Source organism: Mastomys coucha, unplaced genomic scaffold (assembly GCF_008632895.1).
Source record: "Mastomys coucha isolate ucsf_1 unplaced genomic scaffold, UCSF_Mcou_1 pScaffold21, whole genome shotgun sequence".
NCBI lineage: Eukaryota > Metazoa > Chordata > Mammalia > Rodentia > Muridae > Mastomys > Mastomys coucha.
In genome coordinates, this window is record NW_022196904.1 from 172438684 (window position 1) to 172458637 (window position 19954).

A 19954-nucleotide genomic window follows, 5' to 3' on the forward strand; every position below is an offset into this window, starting at 1 on the left:
GGCTAGGTCTCCAGCTACTGTCTAGGAGTGGGAGAACCCCCACGTCTGTCTGGGGCCTTGAGAGATAAACAGAAAGGAGGCTACTTGGCTGGACAAGCCTCAGGTCTAGTGCTCCTCAGGAGAACATGTCCAGCGAATGGCCGCCATTTTTGAAGTGGACAAGCGTTGTCTGCACAAAGAAAGAGCTACAGAAACCCTAGGCGGTACCCGCTCACAAGAGACAGGGGTGAAAGAGACAGAAGCAGAGGGAAAAGAACGCGGGTACCCCAGGATCAGCGGGCACATTACAGTCCTGGACAGGGGAGGCTGTCAGGGTACAGACTTATATGTACTGGCTGGGGTTTCCTACTAGGAATGTGAACCCCAGCATGTATCTAGGGACTCTGAGCAAGTCAGTGTGCAGGAAGAAGCTATTGGAGTACAGGTATGGAGAGAAAGCTGATGGTTACTCTGCGCTGTAACTATGGGCTTCTCCACCAGTGCCGCACTTCCTGAAATAATGACTCTGAAACTTGTTATTTATGAATAGCTGCCTCAGCCACAAGCTTTGGCTCCTTCCTACCAGCTCAGAAGTCAATTATACCATTTAAACTAGCCTAAGTTCTCCTCAGTTTCATGTGTCTGTCTCCTCAGAGTTGGGGCGAATCTGTTCCCAAACCTGACTCTATCCCAGAGTTCCTCTCTCCCTACCGGAACTCCCACCTCCGACTTCCTGCCCCAGCTAATCAACTGGGGTCATCAGCGTTTTATTGACTGGTGATGCTTCCCTATGGTATACAAGAGATTCCTTAACACTGCCCCAGGCATGAGAAATGCTTTTCCTGGCTCTCACTCTCTTCCCTTCACATGTCAAGGGTGGGGAAATGGGGGCACAGTGGGCCCATGCCATTCAGCTGTAAGAGGCAGAATAGGGTTGTGACTTGGCCTGCCAGCCCCAGAGACAGCTTACAACTATTTTGTCAAGTAGTTTTTGTCACAGTACTTAGAAGGGAAGAAAAAAAAATCAGTGTTGGGCCAGTAGACTTTGCTCGGGGTGGCAGCTGTTCTAGGGCTCCTAAGTGAAAGGGTCCTGGAGCCCCGTGATTAACATCACAGGGTGCCACCACCTTTAAGACCCCTCTAGAGAGGGGGGCACCTGGGAAAGAGGGTTCTCACGTTAAAAACACAAGCTGGCAGAGTTAAGGACATGAGGATGGTAAGAGGAGTAGGGAGGAGAGTGTAGACTCTAGAGCCAGCTAGTGAGCCTACATCTAAGCCGCTCTCCTCCAACCTGAGCCTCGGCTTCCTGAAAAGCAGAGGCCATGCCACCTCCCTTACACTTGCACTTCGAAGAGCCACAGAGAACGATCCAGCCAAGCTTTATTCAGCACAGTATCTGCCGTGCAACTATCAGAGCTCAACCAAGGCTGTCTTCTGCTCATGCCTGCTTCTGGACATCTTAGCCACACCCCCAAAGGCACAGCTCCCCTCCCAGGGTCAGATGCTGTTGCCACTTGGTAGCTGTAGGGACACCAGATGTAGGGACACCAGGGACTGCAATACACCACTGGGGAGACCTTATCATTCACTAGAGAAGTGGACTTAAATATGTCCCTTAGTCTCATGGCCTGGTTTCCTCACTTTTAATATGAATATATAAAAATTGTGTGTGTGTGTATAAGTTGTTTATTTTCTCATAAACATCCTCAAACCAGCTGGGCTTGGTGGTGTGTGCATGTAATCCCAGAACCTCCAGAGGCAGAAGCAGGTGGATCTCTACAAATCTGGGGCCAGCCTGGTCTATATAGTGAGTTCCAGGTCAGCCAAGACTATATAGTAAAATCCTGTCTCAAAACAACAGCAATCTTCAGACCATACAGATAAAGCAAGACTCTGTTGTGGACTCCAGTCCTCTCTTGTGTGCCCCTCCCAGAGGGCAGCCCTGGGATAGTGTGTTTGGCACTTTACAGAACTTTGCTTTTCTATCGACAAAGTGCCTAGAGAGATGTGTGTGTGTGTGTGTGTGTGTGTGTGAGAGAGAGAGAGAGAGAGAGAGAGAGAGAGAGAGAGAGAGAGGAGAGAGAGAGAGAGAGAAGAGGGAGAGAGAGAGAGAGGAGAGAGAGAGAGAGAAGCAGACAGACAGGCAGACAGACAGATAATTTTTAACTCAGGAGGTTTAGACTCTGCAGCTTGTAATGTTGATTTCATCCTATATCTTGAGATGTTTCCAAGTTTTCTTCATGTCCTAAAGAGTGAAGATCAACTGTGAGGGAGTAGAAAAGGACCCAGAAGAACAGAGCTATCTAGCTGAGGTGGCAGACCACGTGAAGAGGCAGAACTGGGGAACACAGGAAATTCGTTCCTGACCTCCAGCCTCATAAAGCTTTTAGCCAGGGTTCCAGACAAGGAAACTCATAGGCACAGCCACTGACCAGGATACCCAATATTCACAGGTAGGTTCCCCCATCCAGTTCCAATGTCAGACAGGACAGCTTCAGCTGCCACCTCCATTGCTGGGGGCGGAGGGAGGGGGAGCGGTGGAACAACTCCACAGTGGCACTGCTGGCTACCTGCTGGAAGCGGAAGGACTCGGATCGTTTCTTCTGATTGAGTTGCCACTCCTTGAAGTGCAGCACGGCCTCATCCACATTGACGATGCCCAGCTTCACCTGCTCCTGCAGGGTAATGAGCTGCCGCTGGCCTGGCGTCTTCATCCCAGCGAATGGGTCGTAGATACTCGATGGGGGCCTGTCCCTCCATGGCCTCACAAGTGGCTCTGGAAAGAACGGCAGACAAAAATGGTGGTCACAGACTCCCAGGAACAGTCTGCCGTATCCAGAAGAAAGAAATGACACGTGGAACAAGGAGAGGGTGGGGTGCGGGACAGGGGACCAGGGTGGGAACGTCGCTGATAATTCCAAGACCTACTGCATTCACACAGATAAAGCCACAATAAGGCAGGATTTCTTCACCTGGAGACTGCCGATATTTTAGACTGGATCATCACTCTGCATCATGGGGGCTCATTCTGAGCATTAAGGGTAATGAGCAGCATCTCTGGCCACCATCTATTGGATGACTATTGGATTCAGCAACCCAAAATGTCCCCAATTATTGCTAAGTGCCCTCTAGGGAAGAAGAGCAAAAGGCTCTCTCTATTTGAGAATCAATGTTTTAGACATAAATTCCTGAGAGAAGTACCCAGGAAGAGTCCAGCCAGGAAGCTTCTTCCAGTCCTGTCTCTGAACTGATGGGCACAAAATGCCAATGAGATTGCTGCCTCGGTCCGGTGGCACCGGTGTAAACTAGGTGCTTAGTGCTGGCAGGCTGTCCTTGGGCTGTGCTGTACCAACCTCTATTTCATCATGATTAAAGGACAGCTTTCCATGTCAGAGGTAGGAGGCCAGCCTGCCAGTCTCCGGGCGGCAACCCAAACTACTTGCAGAAGTGATTGGACCATTGGGGCAAGTGAGGGACAGCTTGACATCATATATCTCAGCTCATGTAGTATGTTCCAGATTTCCCCTGTGACCAGTCTTTGAGGGATTTCTTCGCATGCTTACACCCCACTAGGGCTGCTTTTCCAAGCAGTCTTAAGTGGGGTAATGCTGAATGCCTATGTTGAGTATCAGGAAACTAAGCAACATTTGCCTGCAGTACTTAGTGCCTTTCAAACTTCCTTAAAAGGTCTTTGGGAAAACTGGATGTCCCGGTTGTTAGGAGAAAGTAACTTCGATCAAAGCTGACACAGAGCTAGGCGGAGCTGGTAAAGATGAGAGCAGCAAGTAGTTCAAGAGGCCACATACAGGTGAAGATGGAGCTGGGCCCACTGCCATGCCATTGGCATCGGCCTCAACCCCTTGCTCTGTAAGGATACCTGTCCATTAGTGCTCTCTGTGGGGACGGTTTGGACAATAATCTAGGGTACCCCAGCCTCTCCCATACCCCACCCCACCCCACCCCCGTTTCCTTTGCCTTCAGTAAGGAATTACGAGGCATTTGCCCCTGAGCTACAGCTTGGATCTCTCTCCGTGAACGTCATGTGCCGCTGTCACATTTGGCCGCCCTTGTTACAGGAATCCTTCTGGAAGTTCCGCTTGTATTCACAAAGTTGAGGACACGCCTCTGGCTTACCTTTTCTGATGCTCTCTGAAGAAACATAGAAATTCCCGAGCCGCTCCTGACTTTTTTCTGCAAAAACTGTGAAAGAGAGAATATTCTGAGGGGAGGCAAGAAGTGGCCCTCTCTGCTAATTCCCTGAGGCTTTCAGTCTGCCCTGAAAGAGGACAACGAAGCACCACGCATCAGAGACTGTCCTTGGGATAAGACACAGCAGTCTACTTAGGGAGTGTGGTGGGGGGCTAGCAAGCAGGCAATCTCCAGACAGGCCAACGGATATGCTGCCCAAGGAGCTGGCAAACTTTGGTGACATAGAACTTCCCACAGTGCTCTAGCCCAGTGTAGGACTGCTGGGCTGAGTAAAACCAAATCAAAACCAAAGATGTTAACTACGTGGAACATGGGTGCATTCGAAATGTATTTGCTGCTTATCTGAAATTTAGAGTCAACTGGGCATCTTGTGTTTTATCTGGCAGCCCCAACCCAGTCACCTGAGGCTCTGACTGGGTGCTACCTGCCCCGTCATACCTTCCACAATACACGACATTAAAAATGGATGTGGAAGTTGGTGGTGGCAGTGCATATCTATAATCCCAGCACTTGGGAAGCAGACGCAGAGCCAGAAGGATCTTTGTGGTTTTCTGGCCAGCCTTGTCTACAGAGCAAGTTTCAGGACAGCCAGGACTACATGGGGGAATCAACAAAACCAAACAGATGACAGGTCAGGAGTGAGTTCAGAGCTGGCAATTTCGCTCATACTGAGAATAAAACCATAATAATAAAATCAAGTCCTGAAGTGTAATAACTGTGCCTTCGATTTTCAACTGGCATCCCATGAAAAATAATGAAGTCAAACTAAATTCTTGCCAGCTTTTATTAACATGGGTAAGCAGACAGCCTGATTTAGTGGCTAAAATATCGGCTGTGGAGTCAGGGTCCCTGGGGCCAAGCCCTGCCACTGCTGTGTTGTCACTGACCTTTTGATCTTCTATTTCCCATGCATAAAATGGGGATCATGGACCTTTTGAAAGGCTATTGTAAAAAAATTAAGTGCAAAGAATATTCCTGGTAGATTTCAAGAAGTGCCAGCCATTAAAATGATGAGCGGTGACAACAGGACAAGTTATGAGATAGAAATGCACTAGATTCTCATCTACCCTGTCCTTGCGATTGTGCTTCCTGGGAGTCGGCACTGGATCTAACCATTGTCCCTGGTCTAGCACCAAAGCTTGTGCTGACCTAAGACCTATGACCTATTGCCCTGGCTGGAGACCATCCACGAGAAGACAATCTGAGCAGCACTTCAGAAATCCAGGGAACGGGGATATTCCCGCTGAGGCCCTCAGAAACCCCCACTGAGCGCCATCCCTGGCCACTTACCTTTAGAAATGTATGGCTCGTTGTCTTGCGGTGGGTGAGGGCCAGGAGGACTAGCCTCTGGCCTGGGCACAGGGACAGGGGGCCTGTTGGCCAGGTCCACAGAGAAAGTCTCATCTTCGTCCACAGTGTGATAAAGTTCTTCCCCATGGGGATGGTGCTGCTCTCTCTCCAAACTGGCCAGATTCACACTGTTACCTAAAACACAGACAACGGGGATGGAGTACTGAACAGTGGTCCAGGAAATTGCCTATCTGCAGGGTGTAAGACCAAGAGAATGTTCTCTGTTGCCGAAGTGACAACCTGTGGCCAAAGGCTTCCCTTGAGTCATCTCCTGTACTATTTGCTCGGAACCCACAAAAGCAACCACAAGAACACCAAGGTCTCCTTCATTGGCAGCCCTCCCAGCCCAGAACAGGAGCTTGGTCGCCTCCATCTTACAGCTAGAATTCTGTTATCCATCTCAGCATAGTGGAGGGAGAAGAGGATTCCGTACCCCAAAGCCTGAGTACCACTGCCCAGAACCACTTCCTGGTGTCTGAGCAGCGCTGAAATGATGCCCTGCATCCTCCTAACCGGCTACTTCAGCATCACCTTGTTCTCCCCACAAGGGCTACAGAATTTGACTCCTCTGCTCATTTTTCTGCATGATTCTTGCATCTGGTTTTAAATAAACCTGTTGAGTTGTTACTACCAGTAACCTCAGCTTCTACATGAAAACAACTGAAGCTTTGAGGATTTAAACAACATGCCCAAAGACTCTGAGAGTCAGGCTGGTACCCAGAAAAGCTAACTCTACAGCTGTCCTTCCCCCCCCACCCGACTACCCACTGTTTCTCACACCCGCACACTGCCCCCCATTAATCACTGAGGAGAGAAGCTTGCCTCCCTCTTTTGCCCACCAGCACCCCACAAGCTCTGTGTTCTCTACAGTGATCTGCTTCTTTGATCGACACCGTTCAGTCAACAAACCCGTTTCCGATGCCTGTTTGAGGTATAGGAATAAGGGCTTGGGTCTCCTTCCTGTGGAGGTCACAACTCAGTGACTTACTGGGAATTCTGTTTTCATCCTCGCTGAGCTGTTGAGTAGTGGCTTTTGGCTTCTTGGTGTCGTGTGTCCAGAGGAATGGCCAAGATGAACCTTACTTATTAGAAAACCCGAGTTCCTGGGCTCTGCCCTCAAGGAACTTATCTTAACCCTTCACGAAATCAGAGAAGGGAGCTCTGGGAAAAGCTGTCCAACCATTACACAGTGAAGTATCCTGGCAGAGCTGCCAAATGCTCCACAGGACAACAGTGGCTCTCGGAACCCTTGTCTCTCACTTTCACACGCTGGCTCTGCCTCAGTTCTGCATCCTGCTTTGGGAAGGCTGCCCCTCAGCTTAGAATCTTCTTCAAGACACCTTGTGCCAGGCCAAGCCCCAATCCTCTAAGTCTCAGTCACACTATGACCTCCCCAGAGAGGCCCTGCTGACCACCCAGTCTTAACTGAACTGCTGTTTATGCTCCCTGTGTTTTGTTCCTTTGCTCTGTGGCCCTGAGGTAATGGGGACTCCCTGCCTCTCTCCCTCCACAGTCTGTCAGCTGCAGAGGGAAGGCCCTGACCCTGACGTTGTCTTAGAGGCAAACACAGATCCTTTTATACCGTGCATGCTTGGTCACATCCTTAGAATGGAGGGACAAATAAACTCTGGGTAAAATGTGAACCAAGCAGAGATCCACGTGGCAGATTTGAGTCAGTCTGCCTCCCCTCCCACTAGTTTTCTGACCAGGACAGACTTTGGGGAACTCCAGGGAAAGCTTTGAGCTACTACAGTGTCAGGACAAGCCGAGGTCTCTTCCTCTACAGAAGGAGAAAGTTTCCTGGCTACAGAGGCCATGGGAGGGGCAGACTTGTGGGGAAGAGACAGCCATAGGACTTACTTCCTAAGCAACATCAATCTACAGGCAGGGCATTTGTAAGAAAGACTTTCTGGGAAGCTGTGTGTGTTTAGGAGTCCTGTGATACCCTCCCCCATCCTGTCAGCACCCACAGATAATCAGAACCATTCCCTTGGCTCCTGCTGCCCGAACAGGAATAATTTTCAGGAAAAATACTCAGTCCTGTCCAAGGCACCAGGTTCCCTGGAAACAAAATATACAAGTTACCTGTGGCCAAAGGTCACCTCCGAGGAACTCAGACTGAGCTGTCGGACCCCCGAAAAGGATGAACTCTGACCCCCTTCTCAGCCTCTCCCATCACGATCCAATTATGCCATTTAAAGTCAGTCACTAATGATTTAAACCAATAGTTTATATCTGTCAGGTACTGCACTGTGCCGGGCTCCACATTTCACTGGGAGCAAAAAGTTAATCCTGCCTAGAACTCTTTATAACATTACTGGTGACTGACTGTCTGATGGCCATATGAGTGGAATGAGGGCCACCACAGCTGGACCCAGGCCACCTGTCTTAGCCGTCTATCTATACCTCCTTTCTCTCAGTCACAGACAGCAGATCTGTACTTCCCCACCCCCAAAAGCCTTCAGAGCTGCAGAATGCCAAGAGATGCTTCTAGAATCATACGAGATAGAAACAGAGGCAAAGTAGAGGGATCAAGAGTGATTCCAGTTTTACCAGTGGTATAGATAAAGCCTCTGTGTGATATTTTGCATGGAAAAATGTTCTTGATCCATTTGTAACTTCTGGTAGAAACTGTGTGAAGACCACTGAGCAACAAGACATTATCAAAGTCACAAGACGTTCTGTTCTGGTGCTGTATAGCATACATGTTCTCAAATAATGTGAAAAGACATTACACACAGCAAAGGGTATTCCCTGTACTGAGTCTTGCCAAGCACAAAGCTGAAGACTGGCTAACATAAGGAAACGTCTAAGCAGTTGTGGAAAAGCCAAAGTTTGTGCTGATACTACCTGTAAATAAATACAAGAAGACACATGTGTACAATATTAATATAGCCAGAAAAGAACTCTGGAGGCTCTGGGGAGAGTGAGAGGGACAAAGGCAGACAGACAGACAGATTGACTGACTGACTGACTGATTGACTGAGAGAGACAGACACTTTTCTCATTGCTTTAACTTTTGGGGCTCATACCTGTAATCTCTGCAGGTGGGAGGCAGAGGCAAGAAAACTACCATGAGCTTGAGGCTAGCCTGGGTTACACAGTGAAGACCAGGCTAGATAGGTCTATATAGCCTTGTCTCATTCGTGTGTGTGTGTGTGTGTGTGTGTGTGTGTGTGTGTGTGTGTGAGTGTGTGTGTTGTGAGTGTGTGTATACATGAATGTGTGCATGCTTTTTGTATCACTTGAGTTTTTATTATTTTATGTATTACTTTTATAACAGTAAACAACTATAACACAGAGACAGGTGGGCATAGCAGGGAATGAAAGGAGGTTCCCTTGTTAAAGATGAAAAACAGAGGTCAGAAAGTGCTGATTTATAACCAAGGCTCTCACAGTGCCTTGCTGACCCAGCAGTAGCAGAGTCACATGGATCTTGAAAGGAAGAAAACTCTTGGGTCCTACTCAGACCCGCTAAAAATCTCATCCTGGTGAGCCTATGCCTTTGAGAGGACTCCAGGTAGGTGTGAGGCACATGGAAACCTGAGACCCACTGCCTCAGGGGTAAGGTTAGCAAGCTCAGCCCTACTGTCTGCATTGAAGACCTGTGTGTATCAGGTATCAAGAGACAATTTCCCCATTCCTTTATACTGAAGCCTTGAGGAGGGTACAGTGAGCAGCCCAACATTAGGTTAAGTTTACCCTAGTCTGGCAAGGACCAACCTGCCTCTTAATCCCCTTAAATAAAACATCACTCCCCCATGTTCCCACAGCATCCAGCCTTATACGTTAGGAACTGCCGCTTACACAAGAAGCATGGAATGGGTGGCATGCACGAAGCCCTTACACTCACATTGCTGAAGGCAGCAGGGCAAGCCTGAGGCTAAATATCGAAGCTGGCCAGCAGAACCCATCTTCACTCTCATCCATGCCTCTCTTGGTGCCAGGTGCTAGCTGAGGAACTCACTAAAGAGCTGCCCAGAGCTCTGTCCTCGGGTAAAGAATGTCTCAGAGCAGGAGTCAGCAGATGGGTTTTAAGGATCCAGATAGTAAGTGTACCACTATTGCAACCACTGAAGCCTGTACCGGGAGTGCGTAAGCAGCCATAAATAATACCGGATGAATGGGCATGGTGAATTCTGATAAAACTTTATTAGCAGGTCAGGTTGCGGTTTGCCTACTCTGCTCTAAGAGGTTTTCTTTACCTTCACTGCCCAAACCATTGGACCTCCAAGTCTCATGCCCTCAGAACTCTGCTTCTATGGCTACATGACTGGCATACCCACCATAATCATAAATGACTAGGCAGAGTGAAGCAATCACTCACACCGTGTAATACCTTGTACTTTCGAAAGCACCTATTGTAATAACAACGGCCATGATTATAACCCTTTGTCAGCCCTGGTCCTGGGTGAAGCTGCTGTCCCTGAACTTGCTCGACTCTCTCACATCGACTTGCCTCCTTAGTGCATCAGGCAGAACTCAGTCTCCCGATGCTCTGACCACATCCATCTCCTTCAGCTGAGGAGACTGAGGAGCTGAACGCCTTGTCTGAGGCCTTCCAGGTAACTGAAGAGGGCAGGGAGCACAAACTTGGGACCCCACTCTTAACCCCTGCAATGCTACCTCTGCTTGGCAAAGAGGGTGCATATCCCCGTCCTTTAGTAGAAAACCAAGGCTCCTGTAGGGTCACGCCTTATTTTTCTTTGGGTTGCCAGTCCCAATATCTAGAGCAGTGCTTTCTGCACACTGCAGGTACTTAGTTTTTGTCAAATAAAAACTGGCATCTAATTTAAATGAACTCTTCTTGGGAAGAATGGACGGCTCCAGCTATGGGAACCTCTGGCCTGTCTCTAACCGGCTGATGGGGAAGATCAGGGCAGGTGTGGAGAGAGTCTTTAGTCATCATGTGCCATGTTTGTGGTGACCGTGAGCACCAGAGTTTCTGCATCCCCGATCGGCGACAACTTACCTTCTAGGAACTTGCGGATCATCGAGTCCTTAGTGGGCCGAGAGAAACTTTCTCCAGAGCCTGGGTTGCATGCACTGGCCTGAAGCATTTCAACATCTGGAAGGAAAACAAGACAAGGTTGACATGCTGTTCTCCCACACAGGCAAGCTGATCCACAAAAGGAATCACAAGGTTTGGTAGCAATAAGAGATTCACACATTTACCCTTCCTCCCCTCCCTCTCCCCCTTCCTTCCTTCCTTCCTCCCGCCCATCCTTCTTTCCATCCCCCAACCTAGTAAGTGTTGAGCAATAAGAAAGTGATATCCACAACACCATAAACCTCCTCTTGTATCACAGGCCTCCAAATACATAGATATGTTCATTAGAGTTTGAAAGAATAGGTTTAAAATATATAATTCAAATGACACACTGCAGTATTGCTTATTACGTCAAAAATGGGTACAGAAACAATAGAGAACAAACAAATTATGATTTGATCAAGCAATGAAAGATTATGTAGCAGTTAAAAAAAGAAGAATGTTGGGCTGGAGAGATAGCTCAAGGGTTAAGGGTACTGACTGCTGTTCCAAATGTCCTGAGCTCAAATCCCAGCAACCACACGGTGGCTCACAACCGTCCATAATGAGATCTGATGCCCTCTTCTGGGTTGTGTCTGAAGACAGCTACAGTGTTCTTATTTGTAATAATAAATAAAATCTTTGGGCCAGAGCAAGCAGGGCTGGCCGGAGCAAATGAGCAGAGGTCCTTAACTCAATTCTCAGCAACCACACAATGGCTCACAACCACCTGTACAGCTACAGTGTACTCGTACACATAAAATAAATAAATAAATCTTTAAAAAAAAAGAATGTCTTAAAGGAACATCTACCAACAAACTTAAGAGTTCCAACACAGGGGCTGGGAGAGATGGCTCTGCGGTTAAGAGCACCGACTGCTCTTCTGAAGGTCCTGAGTTCAAATCCCAGCAACCACATAGTGGCTCACAACCATCTGTAATGGGATCTGATGCCCTCTTCTGGTGTGTCTGAAGTCAGCTACAGTGTACTTATATATAGTAATAAATAAATCATGGAGTGAGCAGAGATCCTGAATTCAATTCCCAGCAGCCACATGATGGCTCACAACCATCTGTACAGCCACAGTGTACTCATATACATAAAATAAATAAATAAATCTTAAAAAAAAAAAAAAAGAAGAGTTCCAACACATAGTAACTGCTGAAGTTAGGTACAAATGAGAATATATAGTAATAGCTACATAGACTTGGAGGCTTAAAGCACAGTGCTACAAGCTGCCTATGAATTACTAAATATGCAGCCAGCACAAGCATGCTATAGAATTCCTGGTTACCTCTGAGGAAGGAGCAAGAATGACTGGCTCCAGCCAGTCAGCAGAGGACTGTACCCAGGATTGCAATATTTAACTTTTGAACTCTCTCTCTCTCTCTCTCTCTCTCTCTCTGTCTCTCTCTCTGTCTCTCTGTCTCTGTCTCTCTCTGTCTCTCTGTCTCTCTGTCTCTCTGTCTCTCTGTCTCTCTCTCTCTCTCTCTCCCATGTGTGTGTGTGTGTGTGTGTGTGTGTGTGTGTGTGTGTGTGTGTGTGTGTGTGTGTGTGTGTGTGTTACTGAAGATCCTGATACAACAAATGAATCAGAGACCTTAATTCCAGCAGAGGCAGGCAGAGCTCTGTGAGTTCAAGGCTAGCTGGTCTAGGTAATGAGTTCCAGGACAGCCACCAGAGCTGCATAGACCAGTCTCAAAACAACAAACAAAAAAGAAGCCAAATATTCACAGTGATATCTTAATTACTATGCTACCTTTAGGAGGCAAAGTAAAAATTTGCTTTTATATTTGCATATATATATATACATATATATATATATGAATCAAACACACATACACCCCCTGTTGCATGGAGATCTAAGTAATTAAGATTCAGCAGTTTTCTAGGATAAGCAGTGAAGAAAGTTAGAGCACTGATCCCTTTTTATATTTTAAGCAATTCTTTTGCCTATTTTTTTTTAAAAAAATGAATGAATGTTATGATGCTGTCTATGTTAGCATATTATCTCCCACATAGTAATAATTTCATAACCCCGGGCCAATCATAGGAAACATGGCACATCCAAATTGAGAGTTTACAAAGTTATGAACAAATAACGGTCCTCTTCAAGAGGATTGGGACTGAGAAAGCCTGAGGACCAACCCAAACTGGAAGGGACAGAGGGACAATGTGTGGGTCACAACAGCTGATGGGACTGTGAAAGAGAAAAGGGTCAGTGGCGGGAAATGGAGAAACCCGAATAAGATGCCAATGTTAGACAATGTAGGGAGAGAAATGCATGAACTTCAGTATTCTGCAGTTTTTGCTCTTAAAGAAGTAGTGCAAGATCATTTTCTTTTCAGAGCCAAGCAGCTAGGCCAGGGGCTTGCATATCATAGCAGAGTGCTCACCACTAAACTGGGAGCTCACCACTAAGCTAGCTGGGTGCTCACCACTAAGCTGGGTGCTCACCACTAAGCTGGGTGCTCACCACTAAGCTAGCTGGGTGCTCACCACTAAGCTGGGTGCTCACCACTAAGCTGGGTTCTCACCACTAAGCTGGGTGCTCACCACTAAGCTGGGTGCTCACCACTAAGCTGGGTGCTCATCACTAAGCTGGGTGCTCACCACTAAGCTGGGTGCTCACCACTAAGCTGGGTGCTCACCACTAAGCTGGGTGCTCATCACTAAGCTGGGTGCTCACCACTAAGCTGGGTGCTCATCACTAAGCTGGGTGCTCACCACTAAGCTGGGTGCTCACCACTAAGCTGGGTGCTCACCACTAAGCTGGGTGCTCACCACTAAGCTGGGTGCTCATCACTAAGCTGATGCTCACTGCTAATCTAGAACACCAGCCCCAAAATAAAATTCTTTGTAAGGAGAGGAATAAATGAGCAGAGGGGTGACTTCAGCAGCAAAAACAAGCAAGCGTGACACATGGAGAGAACCCTCTGCTGAGCCCCACTCTGTCCCACTTTGCCATCAAGATAAACACTTTCTGATGACTTACAGAGCAGGCATATGTGGATAGAATGATAGAGGTAGGAATAAAAGAAATAAAATTTGTTTTATTTTATAGTCTTTATATTCGTGCTTTCACTGATCCTTAAGAGTCTGACATCGGAAGCAGAAAAACTAGGCTTTTGACTAGGCCAAATGCCAGCCTCCCTGATAGTTGAGCGGGGCAGCTGGAAGCTTGAGTATCAGATCACAACACATAGGCTTGTCTGGTTTCTTCCACTCCTTCTTTTGCTTGTATTGACATCACACTGGTAACCCAACACCAACTTGTTTTTTATGGTCTAGTACAATGGTGCTCAACCTGTGGTTCTTGACCTCTTTGGGGCTATTGCATTGTAGATGTCCTGCATATCAGACAGTTACACTGTGATTTACAAACATAGCAAAATTTCATTTGTAAAGTAGCAACAAATAGTTTTATGGTTGGGGGTCAGCATAATGTGAGGAACTGTATTAAAGAGCTGCAGCGTCAGAAAGATTGAAACCGCAGCTCTAGTAGAACATTCGCACCCACAAGATGACTTTGCTTGGCATCACAGGGACAAACAAGCCTATCTGAACTTGGCCATCATGGTTCTAGGAAATGAGAACAGCATCAGGCAGAGGCAGGAACTACCCTGGGGAAAGGCTATACCCACAAAAGCACACTTCTTATCACGCCCCCAGACGTGCAGCTTCCAGGGTCCCCACAACCCACGTGCCAGAGTCATTGCCCCCCAGAGAGACTCACAGCATGGGTCCTTCGCACCCACGTGCCAGAGTCATCGCCCCCCAGAGAGACTCAGAGCACGGGTCCTTCCCGGGTATTCACAGCTGCATACAGCTCCTCCCACATCCAGATATGTGACCAATCAGGGGTCATTCTCATCCTAGGTAATGTTGCCTAGAAACACAGTTGACATTTGGCTCTTTGTTACCAGGGTAACAAAGCTAGGAAGTCAAACAAAGGTCAAATTCTCATGCAAAAAGGGAAATGAAAAGTGTTTCTATTAACTTTGCCCATCGTTATCCCGGGTCCACTCATTTCAATCCATTCAGCTTCTCTTTTTCTACCTATAAAATGGTGATGGCGACTGCACAGCTCAGTAGGTCTGTTCTTGGGTGTCACCTGAGAAGCCTTCCCAGAGCATGGCACAGTGCCTACGAGTATGAAGGGCTGGATGAATGCTTTCCATTATTTTTGTTATTAAATCCTATCCCCAGCAAAGAAAAATTCAAATTAGAAGACTCTATTTACATGTTAAAAATTTCTAAGGGTTTGGTATTCAGCTCACTAGCAAACAGCTTGCCTAATGTGCATAAAACTGACTTTTTTTTTATTTCCAGTACCACAAAAATGATTTTTCATGGCACTAAGGATTGAACTGAGGGAAAAAAATTGACTCTATAGTTTATATATCTTTATGGGCTATATAGTGATAAGTCTTTTAAGACTATTTTTATTATCTTGGTTGTGAGCCTTAGCCTTTAACAGCTGAGCCGTGTCTATTTCTATTTGTTAAGGTTTATTTTTTAATTTTATTTTTATTTATCACTATTATTATTATTATTATTATTATTATTATTATTATTATTATTATTGGCATGCATATGTGCATGCATGCACGTGTGGGTGCATGTGTGTGCGTGTGCCATGTATGGATGAGTGCCACACAGGTCAGAAGAGGCATCAGATCTCCTGGAGCTGGAGTTATAGGTAGTTGTGAGCTGCCCGCCTTAGATGCTGAGAACTGAACTCAGAACCTCTGAGAGAGCCACAGGACTCTTAACAGTTAAGCCATCTTGCCTCTTGTTTGGTGGTGGTGGTTTTAGGTTTCCTGTAGCCTGGGCTGACCTTGAACTTACTATGTAGCAGATAACCTTGAACATCTGGTCCTCCAGCCCCCTTCTTCCAAGGGCTGGAATTATACCACTCTCAGCTCACACAATGACAATTTGATATATGTTTATGGTGACAATCAAGTTAATTCCATCTCTTCAAACAGTTACATCTTTGGTTGAGGATCTCTGAACTTCTTTTAGTTTTTTATAAAATATATAATAAACGTTTATGAACTGTAGGTACCTTACTGACCAGAGAGCAGAATTTATATGTCCCTTGTACCTGTGTTTCAGTGCTTATTATCTTGTTATTGTTTGTTTGTTTGATTTAGTACAGTGTCCTTCGGTCCCAACCACGTGGACACAAATGGCAAGATTCCTTTTGATGGGTGAACATTCTACTGTGTGCGTGTACCCCACTTTCTTTATCTGCTGTTGCAGTAAGGGGCACCTCACTCCATTCTCGGCCTAGTTAACAGTCGACGGAGACACAATAAACATGAGGATGCAGATCTCTCCCCCCACAATCTGGTTTCATTTCCATTGGCAATCTCTATCCAGAAGTGGGGCTGCTGGGTCATGTCTATTTTTTGAGAAATTTCCACACTAGTTTCCATAATGACTATCCTAACAGTCTGAGAGTTCCCTTTTCTCTGAACATTTTTTGTTAATTTTCAAAATTTTATCACAGCCACTCTAACTGGACTGAAACGCTACCTCATTGTGGTTTCGATTTGCATTTCCCTGGTGAGTCACGTTGAACATTTTCATACATTTGCTGGCAATTTGCATATTTCTAAAAAGAAAAGTCTAAAGTCTATATGACTAATTTCTGATCAGTTTCTGGTTTTTTTTTCTGCCGAGTTATCTGATTTGTTCATATGTTTTGAGTACCAATTTGTTGTTGTTGTTTTGACACAGGGTCTCTCTATGTCTGTCCTGGACTCACTATGCAGACTGGGTTGGCCCTGAACTCACAGATATCCTCCTGCCTCTGTCTCCCAAATGCTGAGATTAGAGGTGTGGAATGCCACACCTAGATCTAATGTTTTCAAAGGTTTTATTTTTGTTTATGTGCATGTGTCTTGGGGAGTGCACACATGTGCATGTAAGTGCCAGAAGAGGCATTGGACTTCCCAGAACGGGAACCACAGAAGGTTGTGAGCCACCTGTGGACACTGACAACCACACTGAGGTCTTCTGAAGGATCACAGTGTTCTTACCCACTGAGAGCTTTTCCAGCCCCTAGACACTAAGCTTCTGCCAGATGACATTCACCCTCATTCTGTGGATTTTCTCTTTTTATTTATTTTTTTAATTAAACTAACACAATTTATTTTAAAATATACAAATAAGTATTAACAGTTTTTAGGCCATCAAAATTGTGGATTTTCTCTTTAATCTTGTTTTCCTTTGCTCTATAGAAACTCCTCAATTTAATACAACCCCATTTGTCTATTCTTGCCTCTTACCTCTTTTTATTGAAATGCTGGGAATTGAACCTAAGGCCTCACACGTGGTGGGCAAGCATTCTACCACTGAGCTATTTCCTACCCCATACTTGTCTTTTTATTAATGAATAAGCTTGTTTGCATGCATGTCTTCTGCCTTCAAAATGAGTTTGAGAATGTGTTTCTCACAATGTTTGAATTCTCATCCATGATCCCAAACATCATATTTAAATGAACTTGTTGAGACACACAGTTTTCTTATAGTTAAATATACTTAAGGCGTGAGTAAGGTCTAAGTAAAACATGCCAGCCCTTACAACAGGACAACATGTGGAAGTCTGACTTGGCTTGCCAAGCATTTTCTTTGTTAAGATCCCAGAACACCCAAATGTCCTGCTTTTCTCATATTAGTGGGTTGGGTAGCGCCCGCTAGGTGGCGCTATACAGCCCATGCTGGTTCCATCATGTGCATCTAAGAGCATTGGTAGAGGCTGTCCTTAGGAGCAACGCCTAAAGTCAGAGCACATGAGAAATGACTAAACAGCAAGATGAGGCAAGGGTTTAGGGAAGAGATGAAGGAAGTGGACAACCACAGGACAAGGCGGTAAAGGGCAGGGGCCAGCCAGATAGTCTGCATTTAGGGGACAAAGCTAAGTCCGAGAAAACCGGCAGACTGAGAAGCCCAGCGAGCAACAGAGGGTTGGGAGACGGTCTACTGGGCATCAAGACTGAGGCACTGTGAACGGCATTGTGAAGACTTATGTTTAAATCCTGCCTGAGTCTTACTAGTCCTAAGTCCTTGGGCAGGTTCCTTAAAATAGGTAAGCTGCAACGTTCCATCTGCAAAGTGGGGACAAGGCACAGGGCCTGCCTCATAGGGCAGCTGAGAGAGATGCCTAAGACAATGCTTATGAATGCATAGAACCAGCGCTAGATACCGAATTCCTAGTTATCACGATTATTCTGCGGCAACTTAGATCAGAGACAAACTATCACGAATGCGACATAAGTGCATTATCCTACTTCAGAAGTCAAAGTGGGTCCTGCTGGACAAAATCAAAGTTTTATCTGGGCCACATTCCTCCACGGAAGCTCTGGTATAGGATTCGTTTCTTTTCCCTCCCTTGGGTCTAGGGTTGTCTACACGCCTGGGCACCAGTCCCTCTCCCTCTGTTTTCAAAGGCAGCAATGGCAGACAGAAAGCATGGCTTTCTCAAGCCTTTCTCACTGTGCCATCCATCTCTTCTGTCCTCTAGTTCCCTCTTTTACTCTTAAGGACATCCGCAGTTATACTAGACGCACACAGAGAAGCCAGGCTAGTCTCCTGATTGCAAGGGCAGCTGGCTAGCAACCTTAATTCCGCCTGGAAGGCTGATTCCCCTCTGCACGTGTCAATAAAGCATGGCCACACCCTGGGAGCGTTACTCTGCTTCCCAGGCTGCCATGGATTTCTTCCCATGGAGGGCAGGTGAGGAGGCTAGGATTGTGCCGCACTGAAGGAAGTCCACCGTGCTTGCACAGGTGGGGCAACCTTGTCTTACGTGGATATTGGCTTTTGTGGTATCTGGATACCCCTTAAGTGAAGTTCTGGAAAAAGATTTTCTGTCCTTTTCCATTCAAAACAAGGAGGTTCTCCTTTGACTTAATCGAACATATAAATCTTTGAGTTTGACCATGAATAACAGATGTGTACATAGATCTCCATGCCCTCTTTTGTATTCGTGGTAGATGTCATTAATCACAGCATTCTCTGTGTCCTCAAACCCTCTCAACACCATACCCAGGCACCCGAGAGTAGCAAGCTGACACTGGCACACATTATTTTAAAAACATGACTTGCCAGACCAATATTAGGCAATAAGCCTGGGCAGGCAATAGGTACTGCATTTGTAATAGTAAATGGCGCCGACCTGTTTTGCAATCACAAGTGGTAAGACACCAGGTTGTAAATCTGAAAACCTGTTGTATCCAGAAACCAGGTAGACAGCAAGCAGCACCGAAGTGACCAAAACCGCAGGGAATTCTGTAAGCAAAGGGATTTGCTCAAGCAGACCCGGGGGACTGGGTAAAGCAGAACAATGCATCCCTGCATTCCAGGATGTTCAAGGTTTATAACTCAGACTACAAACACTTCACCTTCACCACCTGTCAGCTAAAAATAAACTGAAGTGTGTCAGAAAAGTGCAAAGTTCTTTCATCTCAGCAGAAGAAAAACAACAGGAAGAAGAAAGCAACACAGGCCACAGCCTCCTCCTGGAAGAGCCACTGCAGGCTCACAACAGACGCTGGGAGGGTGGGGGGGAGGTCTTGAAGGATCCACTTCTGGAATGCAAGAAGCTTGCTTTCAAGGTGGCAAAACATCCCAGCTGGCACTTAATTAAGGAACAAATCAATGGCATCACAAATTCCCGAAGAAACCCGTGAGATTCGCCTCTTGGGACAGAACTTTGGTCTAGATGGCTTAGCTGGAGGGGATGCTCACTCTGTTCAGATGACAAGCAGTGCCACATAAAGCCAGGAGAACACCAGACTAAAAGACCATTCCAGAAAAGCTCTCCAGCCTTAAAAGCCCACAAGACCCCTCTTCTACCCACCAGGAAGTATCTTTTGTAGACAAGGAGTCTTGGGGCAGGACGCACATGGCAGGACCTGCAGATGATAACCTGGAGCCTCACTGGTCCCGTCTGTACCATAGTAGGATAGGGTGATTGATGACATCAACATAAAAACCCAACTTTTCACATAAGGATGGAGAAGCCATGGGAAGGAGAGAAAGAAGGGAAGATGGTGAACAGACACACAGGAGAGAATGGCAAACTGAAATCGGAGGGGTGGGGCGCGATGTCTGGTGTTAGCAACGAGGAACGCGGTGCAGAAATGTCCAGGTGAGAAGGTGGGACAAGTCCAGCCTGTGACTTTACACTTGTCGGGCAAAGCAGCCCTGCCATGCAGGAGCGAAACTACAGAATGTGGGGTCCATGGAACATAGACTCTGGGAGGCAGGGATCAAGACAATGTATTCACTGGATGTTTATTGCCTGGCACCATGTCCCTTACACGCTGGACAGATTTGATGAGGATTTGTTGAATGAGTGAACAGGTAAAAAAA

At 46.5% G+C, this 19954-nt stretch overlaps 1 protein-coding gene across 2 annotated transcripts in view; it reads right to left on the minus strand.

The window, feature by feature from the left end:
* Pik3ap1 (phosphoinositide-3-kinase adaptor protein 1) overlaps window positions 1-19954 on the minus strand; it is a 112975-nt gene that overhangs the window by 22865 nt on the left and 70156 nt on the right. For both annotated transcript variants that reach the window (XM_031390302.1, XM_031390303.1), the window contains 4 exons: window positions 10511-10606; window positions 5479-5673; window positions 4114-4179; window positions 2550-2755 (listed from right to left, as the gene is read on the minus strand). In XM_031390302.1, coding sequence (XP_031246162.1) covers window positions 2550-2755; window positions 4114-4179; window positions 5479-5673; window positions 10511-10606 — 563 coding nt within the window. The remainder of the gene's footprint in view (window positions 1-2549; window positions 2756-4113; window positions 4180-5478; window positions 5674-10510; window positions 10607-19954) is intronic.